We start from the raw sequence: 20,309 nt of genomic DNA, 5'->3' as shown, positions 1-20,309 counted from the left end.
TATTAGGAAATATTTATTCATGTTTTATTATCCAGTGTCATGTGTTCATGTCATGTGAGAAAGTTTTCATTCCAAAACAGTTTTTTCGAAACTGTTCATTTAATCTTCAACTTTTTATGCCTTTTTCGAGGGCGAATATTTAATTTAAAAAATGCGAAATTATCAAATACTTGCAATTTTTTTAATCGTTTAATGCTCCTTTATTTCCTCTAAGAAATTAAGTCCATCGAATGTATGTAGCTATCCTTTGAAAAAACATAGATGTTTGTATTATTAATGTATTAAAGTTTAAATCAGAATCTTGTTCTCAGAAGAAAAACTCAATAAAGAAATAATTGAGTTCCCAGTCATTGGCTTTAAAAGGTTAGGGGTGGTGATTGCGCAACACCCTGTATAATTAACAACCATAAAATTTATCTTATAGTAGATAAATAAATGAGTTGTATAATTGCAAATAATATATGTTTTGTTAAGTACATTCAACATAAAACAATAAACGAGAGTGAATATAAATATAATCTATAAATTCCATGATTAAAAATATAGCTTTTCACTTCAAACTAAACTACGACTCGATATAGCAGTAGTTTTGAAAACAATCCAGCTATTGATGATATTTATGCTAATTTACACCCCCTAGAAAATATTTTGTATACTAAACATATCATTAACGCAAACATATTCATAAAAAGAGACAATGAACAATGAATAAAAAGCACTTTTCTCTTAGTTCGCTCACCCTTCTATTATTAATGCCCTATCAACAATATGTCATTAAAATTTGGCTCGTTCTTCTTCTCCGTTACTCCGAGGAATACACCCACATCTAGCAGATTTTTCGTTGAAAGTTGTCTCGGGGGTATCACCAATAACCATGGTAACCGTTAACTTCTAACTACAATACGAACGAGAAACTGTTTTGTGGATAGTTCGTGTAAAAAATTATTGTTCGTATTTTATTTTATTCAGATAGATGTTATGGTATGTAAAATTTGGTTGCCGTAAAAATGTGAAGAAAATGAAAATAATTCTTACGAAGAGCTAGATAATTAACGCTAATTATTTGAAAAAAATTGTGTTAGCAAAAAAATAATATTATTAAAAATTTAATTTGGATTTAATATCATTTAGTATTTATTTAAATTTTTCTTTCCAAAGGGCTTGAAACTTCGACACTTTTTGTAAAATGTATTAAAATCGCTGACAAGTATTAAAATAGCAGAAATTTGTTTAATCTATCAGCACTCCATAATATTAACATTTCAATAAAAGAGCTTTTGTATAAATATTTAAATTTATATTAAGCTATGATAAGATTAACTTTTTCTTACTTTAATTTATTTTACCAACAATTAAAGCAAACATTTAAATATGAGAACAAAAAAATGTTTCAGAAAAAGAGCAAAAGTTAGCATCTATTGTAGTAGCTAGCAGAGGAAAATCTCCAGAAATTAAGCATGAAAGGGGTACTACCTTTTTTTTCATGAATTTTGATTCAAAAATATAATATAGAGTATCGTTTTATAATTTTGTAACCATCGTTGAGCAGCCACCCATTTTTTTGGGTTTATGACGGATAATGCTCAATTCCGTAGCCTTGTAATTTCGAACCCAATCCGGAAGACGAGTGAACTCCTGTATCAAGCATTGAGAGAAGTTTGCCTTTGTGGTGGACTACAGAGCACAGTTAAATTAAATGAGAAGAAAATATTTTTTTTTAATAAATCAATGTTTTTTTTCCATTATTGTTCAAAGAACCTGCGACTAAAAATGCTTGTTATTCATCAACAGTGTATCAAATAAAGAGCTTAGAGCGCAACTGTCATAAGTCATATTTTTAATATTACAAAAATTAAAATTTAGATGGTTAAGTTCGGCTATAATTTTTCTTTTTGTGTCTATTTGCTCTCAAAACAAGTCTTCCCATTATCATCAATTCTTCCTCTAAGATTCTTTTAATAATTTCCTTTTTTACGAAACATTCTAGAGGAAGAATTAATAATAATGTGAAGACCCTTTTTGAGAGTAAAAAGACAAAAAAAGAAAAATTATAGCCGAAACTAAACCATCTAAATTTTATTTTTAGTGGTTTATTTTCGGCTATAATTTTTCTTTTTGCGTCTTTTTACTTTCAAAAAATTCTTCACATTATTATTAATTCTTCCTTGAGAATTCCTTTTAGAATTTCTTTTTTACGAATTTTGTTTTTATCTAATACAATCAGAAAATTTATTAATCCAAAAATTATTCTGGTAATCTCACTAATATTATTCAAATAATCTAAGAAAAAAATCAAATCGTCATCGTTTGATATATGACAAGGAGATACGCTTGGTTTGCGCTGTTGCAGCCGAAAAATATTTCGAAAACAAAGGCGTATCATTCCTCAAAGAAAACGATATAATCCTTTTTAGGATAGATCATTGAAAAGTTTTACGAATCGTCTGTAATTCATGACTGAACATTAATTTATTATTCATATATTATTCNCACACATATATATATATATATATCATTGTTGTTACTACAGAAAAATTACATTGTTTTTTTTAACGCTCTTTTGCTGGTTAATTCTCCGACCAAACAATAAAAAAGTAATTAGTGATATATGTTGCAATATGCGTTTGAATCCGACTTTCAAACAGGCCTGTAAGCGAGACAAAAAAGCGAAAAAAATTGGCAGTAAAAACAGTTCAATTAAATCTGATTTTTAGAGAGTGTCAAATAAGCTTTTATTATTTTTTAATTATAAATTATTCATCACCATTTACCTTTTCTCTAGTAAGAAACAGTCCTATATTAAAGCTTCCCAGTATATATGCAGTTTTAATAGGTAGGAAATATACTAATATAATACATTGTACCTATATGACTGCCTATATGACTAGTACCTATATGACTTGTACCTATATGACAATTTTCATGACTAGCATAGAGAGCCTGACTAAATAAGAATAAATCACAACAGTCATGAATTACTATTAAAAATAGTCAACAGTTATTAAAATAGCATATTACAAGGACGCAAACTATCCCGCTCCCCACGAAAAGTTTAAAAAAATGGCAGATATTTTCTAAATCTTGCAGAATTTCGGTTAATTTTAGAACACTTTAATAGATCACGTGATTACTGGTGTGAGATTAAACACGGTTCAAGATTACTGTAATTTATGATAAAAAAAATTTTTTAAATCGTTTATATGCAGAAAAAATAACTTAATGTCGCATTTAATAAATTAAGAACCATGCATAAAAATGAATTTTGTTAGCATTAGAAAAATTTTACCAACAAAGTTGGCATCACCGACATTAACCACGGAAAAATATTATTTCATCTGGCAACAGAGCCTTCGAAAGAATAAGATTAAAAATAAGCCACCACCTCTGAAAATAATAGAAAATATTTTCCTTTTTCATATTTGCTCTAAATAGCCGCATTATATCTCCTCGCAAAATACATTTTCTTTCTTCTTTACAACGAGCTTTGCCTAGTTCATGCGGGTGATTATAATTACATATCGTAAGACCTCATACTTCCCGCGTAAATCAATAGGACAAAAATAGAAACTTTTTGAGCGGGCTCTCTGTAATTGACCTACGGTCAAAATGAATATAGGAAGTATAGGAGGGAGAAAAATTGGTTTGAGGTCCTTTTATTCAGCAATGAAAAAAAAAAAGAATGGCGATGAAAAAGTAACAAAAATATTTCACGCATATGATGTGTTTTTGGTTTCATAAGGGATCATAATCTAAATGCAGAAGAAAATGGAAGTAACAGTAGCTTTCAAACTTGTCAGTCTATATCAGTGCATCAATTTTGATATTTAAACTTTATAATTCATGACCTACCCATTATATTAAAGCCATAATCGAAGTTTTAGTTGTATTCTTTCTTCTAACTAGTTTAAGGAAAATTCGCTGTTTCTTAATTTTTAAACTTTAGTCTTACCGATTTATTCCCTTATAAATTTTTAAAGATCGTAAAAATGTTGAGGCATTTTAGTTAAAAAAATATGAAGTTTAAACTACGTAGATATTAAAATAGAAAAACGCGAATAAAGCACAAAAAAGATACATGAATGGAATACATGAATTTCGGTTTCATAAACAGGAACCTTCCACACTCTTAAAATAAAAATGTCAGTAAAAACAGTAACAATGCAAACACATGCAAAGTGGTTTAACCAATTAGAGAAGAGGAACAAGCATGAGCAAGTTAATAAAAGAAGGGAGATATGAAACATTTGTGAGGGATTCAGAGAGAGCCTCAGGGAGCAAGATAAAGAAAATTAAACTAAAATGGTTTACTTAAATATCGAGAAAGTATTCAATACTAGAAAGATCATTAACTAAATTATTAGAATTTTTCAAAATATAGAAAGATTTCCAGAAATAAAGGTCAGTAGACAAAAAGGAGCGTTAAATAATTTTAGCAGAAGCACTTTTGAGCACCTTTTCAATTACAAGGTATTTATGAAAAATCTAGAAACTGGGAACTAATTTTTTTCCTGAAATATTTAATTTCATAAAGTTACTCCCCATTACGTATTTAGTTCTTACGACATAATATTATTGATTTCCACACTAGCTTATAAAAATGAATCAAGATGGAAAAGGGAAATTAGGCTAGAAGAAAGGACGAATTGCTCAGGATATAGAGCTCTTGCCTCCCAATGAAGTGATCCAGGTACGATAGCCAGTGATAGCTGGTCGCTATTTCTGCATTCGGCTAGCACCAACCACAGTGCTGATGTAAAATATCCTCAGTGGTAGACAAATCATGGGCAAGAGTCCCCTTTGCTATCGAGTTAATCGCGGAAGGTTTTCGTGGATTTTCTCCCCATAAAGCGCAAATACTGATTAGTTTCATCCATAAGTCCTCCACGAATGCTAGTTTCTCCCAATGTTTGAACCAGAAGCTCCTTTGTCTTCTGGGTTGGATTCAAAATTACAATTCTAGGAGTTGAACGTTGATAAGTGTAAACTCAGAATTGAGTCAGCTGTTCAACGTCAGTTATAGAATAATATAATATAAAATTAAATTAGGCTAGAAGAGTGTGACGTCATTGTGGAAATACTAGTTTCATTTATTTTGTTTTTTATGTATTACATATTTGCAGTCAATAAGGCAAAAAGTATAACTAAAACTTTGCTCGTCAGTTTCTTTAAGAATACATTTTTACGAAGCTGAAAAAACCGAATTAAATATGAAGAAAACTTATAAAAATGTTACATCTATAAAAATTTCAATTTTTATTTAACTTTTATTTATTTTGAAAATAGAACGAGTCAGGTTTTTGGTTTTGAAGATGGAAATTTGTTTTGGACTTACTTTAAACGTAGCTTAATAATTGAACATGTTCTTTTCATCATTGGTTTCTTATGTTTTACAAATGCAGTAAATCACATTTTCATAACATAATTAGTACTTTCAGCAGCATGAATCAAACCTCTTGGCAGTTTACTGAGAAACTTATGTCCAAATCGCGTTTGTTTGAAATATTAGAATAATTTGGAATTAAATTGAGACTTTGAAATTAATAGCGATACATTTCTGAAAGGGGCACTAAACCAAGGTTCAGTCCCTGAGCCAGTTCACGATAATTGGACTCTGGTTTTATGTATGAAAAAGCTCGGCACAATTGTTTTTCGATTTTTTAAGTTTTGATATCACCAAAAAATCTAATTCCGCAGTTAAGTAACAAGTATGAAAGCCTGAAAAGAATTAATATATCATAAAAATCCAATGATGCATTTTAATCTGAAAGAAAGAAACAGCTAAGTCAGAAATTTTTTGTTAAATTATTGGATGCTTTATTATACATAAGTTCTACACTCTCAGAAATAAAACTCTCACTTTTGACAAATCCTTGAGCGGTATTTCGTAATTTTGAGAATTATTCTGTCACGAAATCACCTCATTTGTGACGAAACAAGAACTCTCAAAAATATAACGAAAATGTTTCTTTAACTCGGAACCTCATCGTGGAATCATTCATTGTGGAATCTGTAAACTAGAATGAAAACAATCGAATAACAATATCGATCGAAACTAGAACGACGATATAAGCAGAACGATCTTCGTGGTAGTCAAGGAGTTGGCTTCATACCAGGAAGATCCCAGGTTCAAACCCCATTTCGGACATTTATTTCGGATGTTAATTTTCTCTCTATTCTATCTATCATGTGTTGTTGAGGCGACATTGATCCACCTATATAGTGCCCTCGAAAAAATGATTAACAATAAAACTCTCAAAGTATTAGGGGAGCCGGAAAGCAATGTCGTTTCAGTGCATTTGATATTTGTTATCAAGATTTTATTTTTAATAAATAATGTATTCACCTTCGTTAGCAACAACCCTTTAATGCCAGATCGAAAATATGAATTGGTTTATAAGACTAACGAATATTTAATGAGCCGAAACGACATTACTTTCCGGTCCCCCTAATACTATGAGGCATTACGACCACCGCATGCTGTTTCTTTTTTCTTTTGGAAAAAAATAAAACACGGAAACATTTCGCTTTTTTTGACGAAATTCGTTTTTCCGTAAAAGGGACGATAGTTATTTCTTCACTTTGACGAAATGTTCGCTCAGTGCATATACCAAGAAATAGTATCTTCGCAAACGAACAAAGCTTCGTCCATTTTTATAATGCATATACCATTCGTTAATCGTTAATCAATTCCAGGGGAAAATGTGTTACCATAAAAACTATGCCAGCCTTTTTATCTCAACGGAATGGTTAAAAATAAAAAATAAAAATAATAAAACAAATATAAGAGCAGAACTTTTTAATACAGTAGCATTGCACAATTACGAAAAATGTTTCTACTTCATACGAGATATAATTAATCAAATAGCGATGGTTAACAAAACTAATGAAATGAAATTGCATCAGAAGTTACATTAGAAGTTAATGAATAATAAAAACGCATGTTTATTTAGAAATACAATTAAGTAAATTGGTAAAATAAACAAAATGGTATTATAATAGCTCAGAAATTTTTTTGTTGTTATTATTAAAAAGAGTAGAAAATAAAATATATAATTAATTATATCGTAGTAATAATTCTTTCAGCGAGGGTGTAAAATATGGTTGTGTCATGGTATGGAATTAAATTCAAGGACATTTTTCTCCGTTCATTATGCAGTCTACATTAAGGGATATTAGGTATTACCTTATCATTGAAAGACACGCAAATGTTCACGCAAAACATAGAAAGAAAGCTTTTCTATTATGTAAAGAATGGTATTATGAAACTGCGCAGTGCGACAAATTACAAAAGTTAAAAGGTCATATTTAAATTGTGAATGATTAACTAGAGAATTACAATAGAAATATTCAAGGAGAAAATTTTTGAAAGGATTTTATTTTTACTTTTAAGTTTTCAAACAAAATATTAATATTAAAACAAATGTAAGAAAATGATGAACACTAATCTTAAAAGCGTTATTCGAAAGTTAATTTAATATTAAATATTATTGAAGATTACAAATAATGCTAAAATTTTATTGCACTTAGTGAATTCGATAGACGCACGTATTACGCTTGGAAAAAATATGTTTCATTCATAGTTACTCTTTTTTTAAAAAAAATCACTATGAATAAAGTATTAAATGGGAACTGTTACCATTACAAAACAATAAAGAATAATAATTAGCTAAACGTAAACGCTATTACTGAATTGCAATTCACTCTGCCATAAAAAAATATATATAATATGTTAAAGCATTTAATTTTTGGTCTTAAGTTCTTGAACAAAATATTAACTTTAAAATAAAATGTAAATAAAATTGATGAACAATAATCATAAACGGATTATTCGAAAGTTTTAATTTGACATTTTAACTATTGTTGAAGCTTACAAATAATGCAAAAAATTATGAAATTTATACAATTACAAATGATAAAAATGGTGATAAAATTAAATTACATGAAGACACAACAAAAAAAAACTATATTATACAGCTTTAAAAAATACCAAGTAACTATTTAATGCTATTTTTATTTAAAGAAACGGTTTATTTAATACCAAAAAAAATTCTAGAGCAAAAATAAGAAATTAAAGGAAATAAGCCTTTGTTATGTAATAACTGTACTTCCGTAATTTTTAAATTAAATTCGATAAAATTCTCGAAAACGACGATAAACAAAACGACTTAAAGTAAAACAGACAAAACCTCTGTTAAAACAGCTTTAAAAAACACCAAGTACCTGTTTACGGGCAATTTTCATTTGTAGCAGCTGAGTTTATTTAATGCAATATGAAATTTAAGAGCAAAAATTATAAATTAAGTTAATAAATATTTATAATATAATAACTACGATATTTCCGTAAATATTAAATTCAGTTTGAAAAATTCTGGAAAACTACGATAAAATCAAAAGACTTTGAACAAAACACACAAAGAAACTAATTTAAAAACATCTTTAATAAATGATTCATAGACGGTAAGTTCTAGTTCTAGTTCTACACAATATATGAGGTGCTGTTGAAGTAGCAGTTAAAGTTATGCTATATTTTTTACATTTTGTTCACACTTAATAGATTTTATTGCATAATTATCAGTTACTATACACTCTAAAAAATGTTGGCTGTACGGTTGCCATCATGTTCTATGTTGAGAAAAAAAAATTTTTTTTATAGTACACGTATCATATTTTTTTATTTACTTTTTCACCGTTGCAGTTTTATTTATTTATTTACTCAGTTTTTGTTTGCTTGTTTACAAAAAAAGAAAAAAAATACACATATTTTCATGCGCATTAGAAAAAATTTAATGGCTTCTTTTCTAAAGCATTTCGTTTAAAAAACAAGCACATTTTTTGTAATTTATTTGCGATAATTATTTCAAACAATTGTTATTTTGTCAATTTTATCGAATATTTTTGCACGAATAACTACAGTTCTATATTTATTCGTCATTATTACAGTTCTATTATTACAGTTTTATATTAATATTACCTGAACACCAAAAATGGTGTCAACTATGCATTAACATTTTTTTACAGTGTATATTTGTTTAAATTTATCATGTACAATAGTAGACAAAATCATTGTAAATCAAATTTATTAACCCTTTGTAGAACCATTTTTTTCTGATAATGATTTGTTAAAATTATTTTTGGCATAAAATTGATTTATTGATTGAGAAATTTACTGTAAGAATTTTTGGTGTCTAATTTCCAAAATTTTTGCTGTTGATGTAAAATTTTTACAGTGCATATAATCACATTTTTTATTTACTTATTCACTTAGTTTAATTTATTTATTCATTTTTGTTTGTTTGTTTACTGACAACCCATATTCTCATACGTATCATAATCAATTTATGGCATTATTGCAAAAATATTTCTTCTAAGAAACAAGCGCATTTTTTTTGTACTATATTCGCAACTCTTTCAAGCAATTATTATTTTGTCAATTATTATTTTTTGCATGATGTCTACAGTTCTGTAATTTTTAATGTATTTAGTTTAACTCAGCAGCAAAAAGGGCGGCAACCATACTTCAAAAATTTTTACAATGTTCTTTAGTCTTCTTACCTGAAATTGATTTGATTTTTAGATCATTTTTGGTGAAAAGATGGGTAGAAATTTCAAAACTTTACCTACTGTAAAGAAGTAGCCATAAGCTTGAACTTCTGAATTAATAAGCAACCGAATTCATAAATTCTGTGTTTATAACTAGAAATAAAAATGATCAAAAGAATAATGATAAATGATCAAAAGAACGAACACACAGCGAGCAGGAGAAAACAGCACCCCCATGTTGCCTTTCTTCTTGACCCCACACTAGCCTTTATTGTTACTCACAATTATGTAAAGAAAGCCCTGTATTGTTTTCTTCGGTAATTTATTCATTTATTTGTATTTTCTGAAGTTATTAACAGATAGCGACCCAAATCAAGGAAAGGAAAATCGTTTCATATAAACTTTAAAAAATTAATAAAGTTGATAAAAAGTACACTTTCCACGAGCTCATGACGGGGAATGTCAAAAATATAATGGTAAAGCGGGAATATTACGGTAACGGCACTCTAAATACTCAAGAAAAATCCCTCACCAGAAGCTGGGAAAGTTGTAAATGCCAAATAACTATTTAACACAATTTTTACATAAAACGAATGAGTATATCTAAAAAAATCTCAATAACTGAAATAAAAAATTTGAGAAACTAAAGGTTTATTAATAACTATGATATTTCCGGAAATACTAAACTTCTAAAACTGTTCCCTAAATGTATAATTATCTTAGTGTATTTGGACAAGGTAACGCCTGGAGAAGATAAATTATTTAACTTAACAGTTTGGCCTTGCCTGAATTGATTGATTTCCAAAAAATATTCAACTGATCTTTTCACTATAAATAAAAAAAGTCTGTTTTTATAAAATGTAAACAAATAAGAAATCCTTATTTCTTAGGGTAGATGAGCGGGATTTAATTATCTAAAAAATAGTTTGAGCAAAATGAATTTTTTTATTGTAATAAATTTACTTGTAGTTTTTTTATGCTTTATTCACAGTTCGAGTTAATTAGCCGAGGTAATAAAGCAGAAACAAAACGTTCTAGCGTTTGATATGGCTATTATTTCGTTTGCTTCTATTCATGCGTTAATTTATGTCTTACTCTTAAAAATTAAAAGTTTATTCGCAAACGATAAAAAAAAATAATTAAAATGTGAAGAAGAAAGTCTTAATTTTTCGCTTACATAGAGAAGAGCCACATGATCGTTGAGAAAAAAATAAGCATATTTTCGTAATTTCTCTTAGCGATGCAACGGCTATACCTAAATTTCGAAGAAAAAAAAAAGCTAATGAACTGTCAAAATTAATTTTTTCAAAGAGATAAAAAACTGGTTATGTGATGCATTTTTTCGAAAAAGCCTTACTTCATGAAGAGTGTATGGCTTAACAAGCAGCTTCTGACATTTTAAAGAAGGGATGAAACAGAATTATATTGTGTACTTCCATAATGATTATAATTTTAAATAAACAGTTCAAATTGGAAGTCACCTAATAAAATTTGTTCATGTTATGAGCTGGGTTGGACTAGCTATGGGCCTGAAATTGAATTTCTGCATGATTTTAAAGAATGTAATTTTAAATAGCAAATTTTAAAATGTAAGCGCATTTGGTCGATTACTTTCTGAGTCGCATGTCTGAAATTCGATTTCTGAGGCACTATTTGCCAGATTTTGTTCAAATTTTATACATTGCCATACAAAATTGTATTTTTTAAAATGATACAAACGTTTGTATACCTTTAAAACAATTTCAACTGTTTTCAATTAGTATATTTGAGTTCACACCAGTGAGCCATTGAGATTAAGTCCCACAACATGAAAATCCTATCATTAGATAAAAAGTTAGTCAGGGTGTTCCATTTTTTTTCTTTCTTTACTCACTGTACTTCGATAATGAATACAATTTTAAATATTTCATTTAAATTTGAAGTCGATCGATGAAATTTGTTCGCGTTATGACATTTTGAGCGTTATGACATCTACTCGTACACTGCGAAAAAAAAAGTATGGTCAAAACTACCAAATGGTAAAATTTACCGTGTTTCCTGGTTCTATGGGAAAACCAAAAAGAACGATAATATTTAACATAACACTTTAGTAATGACTTTCGGTCAACCAGAAAATGGTAAAATTTACTGTGTTTCCTGGATCTACAGGAGCACCAAATATACGGTAAAATTTACCTCATCACTTTGGCAATGACTTTTGGTCATAACCATTTCATTAAATTTGGTTAATTTTACCAAAAGAGTCGGCAATTTAAACATTACTAATATAATTTGAGCTAACACAAAAATGTTCAATATGATAATCTCTATTTCATTTAGTGCTTATTAACTTTGTTCTTGGTCAGTTAGTTTGTTTTTTTTTCATTTCGATGCAAGCTATAAGCTAACATCCACAAAACTTAGCTCACATTAAAATTATGATTGTTTAAGAGTTAATTAGCAGAATTTTAGCTTTTTATTTAATCAGAAATGTCTACATCATAAAAGTATATAGTTTGTATGTCAGAATGTTTTTTCTCTGTGTAGCTTCCAGAAAAACGGTTTTACAGTTTTCTGGATGCATGTCGTGGATCTGAGGAGCTACGCAAAAATTTAAAATTCAAGTACTTAGATATTTTACCTGCTCTTTAAACTCTTTGTTCCTTGTCATCAAAAATACAAATCTTCTAAAATCGTAGAAAATGACCTAATTCCTTAACGAAAGTTATCTAAAATTACAAAAATAGTTCGTTTCTGTAAAATTTCCTGATTACTACTCAAAACCAACAAATACAGAACCCATATAAACCAGAAATACTTTCTAACAAAACATAATAACTTTTTTAAAATTGTTTTTATCTATGACAATTAAAATAAATATGCAAAACAGCTCTCAAGAAAGCGGATTATTACAATAATACTTAGACTAGAAAAGGAAATTTAGCTAAGTCAAAAACAAAATGAAGAAAAATGGAAATGATAATGCGTTTTCATCCTGTTAGTCCTTAATCCACCCAAGAAAGATAAGGATCAAAATTTAATAATGTATTAGAATTAGATAAGAAATTCTAAATCTTGGATTTATATTGAATGCATAATTGATAAAATGTATCTCTAATTCTCAGAAAGAAATCCTTTCTAAGAATATTTCAAACTCCATAACTATTAGAATTGAGGAAAGATTGAAACTTAAATTAAATCAGGCATGTTATAAAATAAATTATGAAATTATGAAGTGTTAAAAAATTTGAAAAGTTAATTTAACTGTTTAACAATTAAACCTTATAAAAGAGCATATTTTGAAAAGCCTCTTGAATGATAGTATTTTCATACAAATAATGAAATAAAGATATTTTAAAAGCAGTTTAACTAAAAATATGAAAAGTATATTTTTCGAGACAAGTTTATTTCAAAGTGTATATAAAGTCACACTTATTTCCACGATAACAAAACTAAAAAACTTGAAAATATATATGTAGGGACTGACTCATTATGAAAATAGCAAGACTAGAACGTCTGAGAAAGATACATATAGAGACGGATTCTTTTCGGAAGTAGCAAGACTGAAGAATATGAGAAAAGTATACATAAAGACAGACTTATTTAAAAAATATAGGAAGACAAGGATATATAAGAAAAGTACATATTGAGACCGAGTCCGTTTAAAAATAGCAAGACTGAAAAATCTGAGAAAAGTATACATAGAGACAGACTCATTTCAAAAATAGGAAGACTAGGACATATAAGAAAAGTACATATTGAGACGAAGTCCTTTTAAAAATAGCAAGATTGAAAAATCTGAGAAAAGTATACATAGAGACAGACTCATTTAAAGTAGTAAGACCTAAAGTAGAAAAAAGTACATACAGAGAAAAGTACATATAGAGATAGATTTGAGAAAAGTACATATGGAGAAAAATACATCTGTAGTACACATACGGAGAAAAGTACATATAGAGATAGATCTCTTTCAAAAAATAGCAAGATTGATAAATCTGGAAAAGTATATATAGAAAGAAGCAAGGTTAGATTATATGTGAAAAGAATAAATAGTTACTGACAATGGAAATGCAGCACATAAAATTTTCTTATATTTAAGATGAATAGTGTTTTTTTTAATTATTTTTTTTAATTAAGTTCTCCCTCATTTTAAAAAAGTGATGATTTTAAATTACTTTTATGATACAAAATGTAAAAAATAATTAAAAGTTTCAAAGTAAATTATTAAACAATTATTAGGTATTTCCCAATAAGTTTACATTCTCGACTGAATGTCACAAAAACCCATACTATATTCAATCCCTAATTTTTGTCTTTGTGGCTCTTAATTTTTCGTTCTTTTATTTTTACATCAGTTATAGTTGACAACAATGTTAAATTCTGGTTTTTGAGAACATAATTTGATTTTTAGAGCTGCATTGTTGCATCTGGGTCTTGCTTTCTTAAACCCGAATAAATCCATCCTAGATTCATGTTTTCTTAAATAGTTTTTTCGCTGCATTCAGATATATTTAATTCAGGAATACTTACTTAAAGAAACTAATATGTAATAAAGTATAACGCTTGAATTAGAGTAATAAAATTTTATTTGTTAAAATAATTCATATATTAAATAAAATACATGCAATAAATAATTATGTATTGCGAAAATCGAATAATGTTAGAAATTAAAACATCGTGAGAAATTAAAATATTGTTTAAATTGCATCCAAAATTTATAGCACGCAGTGAAAGAATTGAGTAAGTAAAATAAATCGCGTGAATCGAATCGTGTGAAAAATGTGCTAGGGAGATGAATGATGTTAGAAAAAAAGTGGAATTTCAATGGATAGATATTTTGATAACATCTAAATCGATCTCAAGGCTTATGAAACGTAGCCAGTACGCAACTTAGTTCAGATCTCAGTCACATAGTGAACTGCTGATGAAAAAAAATTTTTTTGACTTCTTTACGAAACAGGATTAACGTAATTTGATTGTAAAATTCAATTGTAAAGTTTTGGCATAGCTTGAATAAAAGTGAAATAAAATAAATCACGTATTACCTTCAAATTCAGAATTAATGTAAAGTGTTTATAGTAAATAAAAACATTCAGTTTCTTGTGAGGAAAATCATTTTTGAATTTAATTACGAGGATTTTAAATTATATTTTTAAGAGAATAGTTAACTCCAGAAAGGAGTTAAAACCAGAGAAAAAATTTAGGTTATTTTTTATTTATTTATTTATTTTTTTCCCCTTGATTACAACTTTTTGCAAATAAAATTGCAATTTAGGAAACATTGAAACTAAGAAAGAACAAAGATGACCCACGTAGAGCTTCATTTCCAAAATGTGCTCCGCGGTCTTATCATTGCAAGATACGATGTATCTTAGTCATTTCAATGGGTTCCAAGCAGTAGTTTTTGACAAATGTTCGTTACTGTATTTTTAAATTGTATGCTTTTTGAAAAAAAAAATTTAAATTTCGAAAGTAACCTTTCTTTATTCTTTAAATAACCATAAGTTTAAAGCAACCATTTTTTTTTTGCTAGATTGCAACTTTTTGAATAATACAAATTGTGGCACTTTAAGAAACATTAAAACTAAAAAAAGCACAAAGATGACCCACGTAGAGATTCTTTCCAAAATGTGCTTCGTGGTCTCGTCATTGCAAAATACGATGTATCTTAGTCATTTCAATGGGTTCCAAGCAGTAGTTTTTGAGAAATGTTCGTTACTGTATTTTTAAATTGTATGCTTTTTGAAAAAAAAAATTAAATTTCGAAAGTAACCCTTTTTTATTCTTTGAGTAACCATAAGTTTAAAGCAACCATTTTTTTTTGCTAGATTACAACTTTTTGAATAATACAAATTGTGGCACTTTAAGAAACATTAAAACAAAAAAAAGCACAAAGATGACCCACGTAGAGCTTCTTTCCAAAATGTGCTCATCGGTCTCATCATTGCAAGGTACGATGTATCTTAGTCATTTCAATGGGTTCCAAGCAGTAGTTTTTGAGAAATGTTCGTTACTGTATTTTTAAATTGTGTGCTTTTTGAAAAAAATTACATTTCGAAAGTAACCATTTTTTATTCTTTAAATAAAAATAGTTAAGGAATACTAAATGATATTACAAATGAGCAAGACTTATTATCGACTTGATAAAATTTTTCTTAACGTAAAAATCGTTTGAAGATCTTGATTGTTTAGAAAACTTCGGAAAATAAAACGATCAGTGCACGCAATTCAATATCCATTAGTTCACATAGCCTTGCTTCCGAAACATAATCGTTTCTCAAATATAAGAAAATAAAAATACGCAGCACTGACATTTCATTCCAAGCATCTGTCTTAAGTAAAAAATTTATGTCCATAGTATTGATTTAAAACTCGTAATTTTGGGTTTAAATTCCATACAGCCACAGTTTATTGTTTACAGTGGTTGTAAACTTTAGAAACTATCCAGTTAATGTAAATATACTAGAATTCTTCGAAAAAGGAGCATTTTTCCCATTACTGCAAAGTAAAAAGTCAGATATTAATACATTTGAGAAAATGCTTATCTTATGGGCATAGTAGTTTTAACATAAATAAAAAATTGATTTTGATCTTATATATGCTTATGGGTAATTCTCAGAAAATTCTTTAGTATTCTCAGACTCCTTAGAAATTTTTTTTAAATTTAAAATCAGAAAAGTTTATTTATTTTTTTGAAAAAACATTCATTTAATAATCATAATTTATACCTTATGGAGAGGAGTTTAGTTTATATTATAAATTTTATAGCAATTTCCTGGCATTTAAGTGCCAGGAAAATGACAGCCAGGATAATGACGTTTTGTAATTCCATAGCTTTTTTCCCCTATGTTCCCTTACTTTTAGACCTGGCACTTTTATTAGCGTAATTAATATCAAGGCATTTTAAAAGAGCTCAGACTGACTAATGTAATTTATGTTATTAATGATTTTGAAAAGGTAAGATAAGAACCTACTTGCTTTTTAAAATCTTCGTACAAGGATTCTTCTCTGAAACTGTTTTCGCTGTTCCTACTGGATTTCTCATAACGAAATGACTTACAAATCATACATTTAAAGAAAAATAGCGCTAGGGAACAATTTTTCTTTGTTTTCTGCTGTATGAGATTTTTGAAAAGATTTTGGATATTTTCGTGTCTCTGATTTCAAATCTGCAAGCTACAATTTAATAATATATTCGTAACCAGGATTTTTTATAATTCCCTTAACATTTTTAAAATTACCTAATGGTATTAATTAAGCTTTAAACTAAATGTCCTCACTTCTCTGCTACGTAAGGAGTGGTAGCAAGAAGGTGATAATACATTTCAGTTTATGATGCGATACGTTAAGATTAAAGGTTTTTTGCATTAGAAGTTATTTTCAAAAAAGCAGATAAGTGTATATGTATGTATATAAACCTATACGTTCTTTAGAAACTTGTACATCCGGACCAAAATAAATTAAACTAAAAATATCATTTTGAAAAAAATCTGTTACCTTCCGAACAAAGCTAATTTCAGATATAAAATCCTCTCACTCGAATTAGGTAAGGTCAAATACTTGCATAAATACAACAACAAAAATTTTTCCCAGTGTAATTAAGGCTAGCGTCATTTATTTAGGTTATAGAGAAAATAAAAATAAGAGGCCAAGAAAATGACACATTTTCGTGTGACGTACAAATTATTGACTGTAATCTTATTTTTACAAATTATTTTGGAAATCATTCCTTGTGCATATGCTCCGAAAATGCCTTTGATAGTTAAGAAGTAAAATATTAAACAGAAAAAAATTTATATACAGTTTCAAAGCAAGTGATTATTGAAAATATCACTAGCGGCATGCCAGGAAAATGGAAAATGACATTTTAAAACTTAACATGCATTTTTAAATATAACTATTAAAACCTGTGTGAAATCATTATAAAAGCTTACAATAATGGTATTAATTTAACTTTTAAAAAATCATCATTTTATTTAACCCTCTGACGCAGAATTTTCATTAAACATATTTTTCATACTTTTTTTCAATATTTGTATTAGTTTGAATCAAAATTAAAAAAATATTGTATTTAGCATTTTAATAATTTATCATTATCAAATACATCATGACACACCAGTATCTTTTTCTGCGTTGTAGGTAAAATCTTCCGAACATGGCTCCCTTCGTAACAATATTTCTTCAAATTTGCAGTTATTTAGATCTTAAAGAAACAGTTATTCATCACTGAAATTTCTTAAATTTACAAAATCAATTGTTAATAAATTTTTCAATATGAATAAAAAAAATTTTTTTTCAAGCTACTTTTATTGGATTTTATGTTTTTGTACAAATATCTCTCTCCCGATTATCTAACAGACTTTTTAGTAACTATTAGACTTTTTATTATAATTATAAAATATCAAAATATATTTTTACTTGTAATTAAAGCGTCAGAAAAAAATATATATTAAAGAGACACTGGTGTCCCTTCTGCGACAAAAGGTTAATGGTCTTAGAATTTTTAGGCAGTTACAGTAAGTTGTAGCATTTGGTGCGAATCACCTTTATACCCACAATCGACAAAAATATTATTGTTCTGCATTAAAAAAGGAAATAATTTAAAGGCCGATAAAAAAGAAAACTTTTTACCTGGATATGTGTCCGGTATTATTAATGAAGGCCCAGATGGTATTACTTCTCCTTTCTCATTTACAGTAACAGCTCTTCCGTGTATTTTTCGACAAGTATATACTTTGAATAATAATATGGGTTTTACAAGATTAAAGTTGCCAGGGTTTTGAAACTTTTTATTTTCACCTTCATGAATTTTCACAACTTGGGGCAAAGAGAAATTGTTAATGAAATCATACATAGGTATAGGTTCATCCATCCACTCCGTCATAAAATCTTGTTTACGAAACATATTCATTTTGATCAATTTAAATCCGCAAGTATCATTCAAATTTGTATCCCTTAAAATGCAGCTGTCAAATTAGTACTATACTTAATATATCCTTATATAAAGCTAGTACTGTCTCTGGAATAACGAAATTTGTATCACTTGATCCGGATCTCTAGTATCAGTATAGTTCTCAAAGTATTCTTAAAACTTGTATTTCCAGATAGGTTACGTAAGTAACAGTATCAGTTGGAAATGATCACCTACAAGCTGTAGAGAAAATTGTAGTATTTTTTGAATTAAAACTGTCTTTAAAGTATCACCCAAAAAGTATCAGTCAAATGAGTACTGTCCTTGAAGCATCAAAATTTGCATCACTTAGTACGGATCTTCGAAATCAGTACAGTTTTCAAAGTATTCTTAAAACATGTATTTCCAGATAGATAACTTTAAGAGTAGTATCTGTTGAAAGAGTACTGTCCTTGAAACATCAAAATTTGTTTTACTTGGTACGGATTTCCGAAATCAGTACAGTTTTTAAAGTATTCCTAAAGCATGTATTTCCAGATCGATAACTTTAGGAGTAGCATTAGTTGAAAGGTATCACTCACAAAAACTGTAGAGAAAATTGTTGAATTTTCAAATTGAAACTGTCCCTGAAATATCACTCAATAAGCATCGGTCGAATTCAAACTGTCTTTAAAATGTCAAAATTTGCATCACTTCACACGAACCTCTGGAATCAGTATAGTTTTCAAAGTATTCTTAAAGATTGTATTTCCGAATAGGTAGCGATCGGAACAGTATCAGCTGGTAAGTAACACCTAAAAATTGTAGAGTTCTTGATTAAAAAAAATCACTGGAACGAGTGGAGGTTTTTATTATAATTATTAACTGGACGAAGTTATCAGCAAGCTAGCATTGTATTTCTAATCATTAAACCACAAGTTATCAACATAATTGCAGATTTTAATTCACCACCAAAACCCTCCAATATCAGCGCAACGGATAGGTATTTTGGAAATGCACATTAGAGCGACAATCCAATAGACTTGCTTGTCTGCTTTAGAAAAGAATTCTGATCGAAGAGTTTTGGGTAATTCTCGTCTGAAGAAACATAACAGCTGATGATAGATAACCTTGCGCTGTTTTCATTCCTGAGTTATTTTATTTTCCACGCATTGGTGACGCTTCAAAATGTTTTTTTGAGAACTTAAAAGATTTTGTTCTAGTGCTCTACTGTAGTTAGTGTAAGGGAAAAGCTGGGAATTAAACGGAAATAATTTTGCCTCCAGCGCATCGTTTCACCCGTAACTTATGTAACGGTTAAAGAACATATCAAGCGAAATAGGAATTTAAGAACAAAGTATATAGTCTCATCATATTCTCACAAACAGCTTAAAGAAAGATGTTTGACATTTTTCTTATCTCTACAAATTTATGATGTTTACAATTACCGAGCATTAAAATCGTCACATTCTCATATTTAAAAACGAAAATCGATGACGCGAGTAAATGAAATAAAAGTAAACTGCAACGATTTTTTTTTTCTTCATGGGAGATTTAAATCGTTTGCAAGCGACAGTTGCAAAAACGTTCCATTAATTGCTTTGCTCTCCTTTCAAATACTTTAGAGATTTTATTGCTTTAGGAAATGTTTTAAAATTATTATAAATAAACAGTAAGACATGAATGACAATGAGTTAACTTATGAAATTGCCAAAAGCATTTAAAGTTAAGTACAATATTCGAAAACGTTTTGTTTGGTTTCGCTTCTTTTCTCGGATAATTTAACAGGTTTGCTAATTTAAAAAATTTCACTTTTTAAATTGAAATTTAAAATTTAGAAAATTTTTGTTAAAAACTTGATGACAAGCGTTAATGGAATTATTTTTCCATGGAAGATTAT

At 28.4% G+C, this 20,309-nt stretch overlaps 1 protein-coding gene across 1 annotated transcript in view; it reads right to left on the bottom strand.

Moving 5' to 3' along the window:
* The window catches only part of LOC107455890 (uncharacterized), a 28,054-nt gene extending 8,342 nt beyond the window's left edge, over positions 1 to 19,712 (bottom strand). The window contains exon 1 of the mRNA XM_016073615.3: positions 18,151 to 19,712. Within this exon, the coding sequence (XP_015929101.2) occupies positions 18,151 to 18,430 (280 nt within the window). The 5' untranslated portion in view covers positions 18,431 to 19,712. The remainder of the gene's footprint in view (positions 1 to 18,150) is intronic.
* Positions 19,713 to 20,309: the final 597 nt, after the last annotated feature.

Source organism: Parasteatoda tepidariorum, chromosome X2, assembly GCF_043381705.1.
Source record: "Parasteatoda tepidariorum isolate YZ-2023 chromosome X2, CAS_Ptep_4.0, whole genome shotgun sequence".
In the NCBI taxonomy this organism is placed as follows: domain Eukaryota; kingdom Metazoa; phylum Arthropoda; class Arachnida; order Araneae; family Theridiidae; genus Parasteatoda; species Parasteatoda tepidariorum.
The sequence above is the reverse complement of the archived record's forward strand: the minus strand, read 5'-3'. Positions and strand labels throughout refer to the sequence as shown.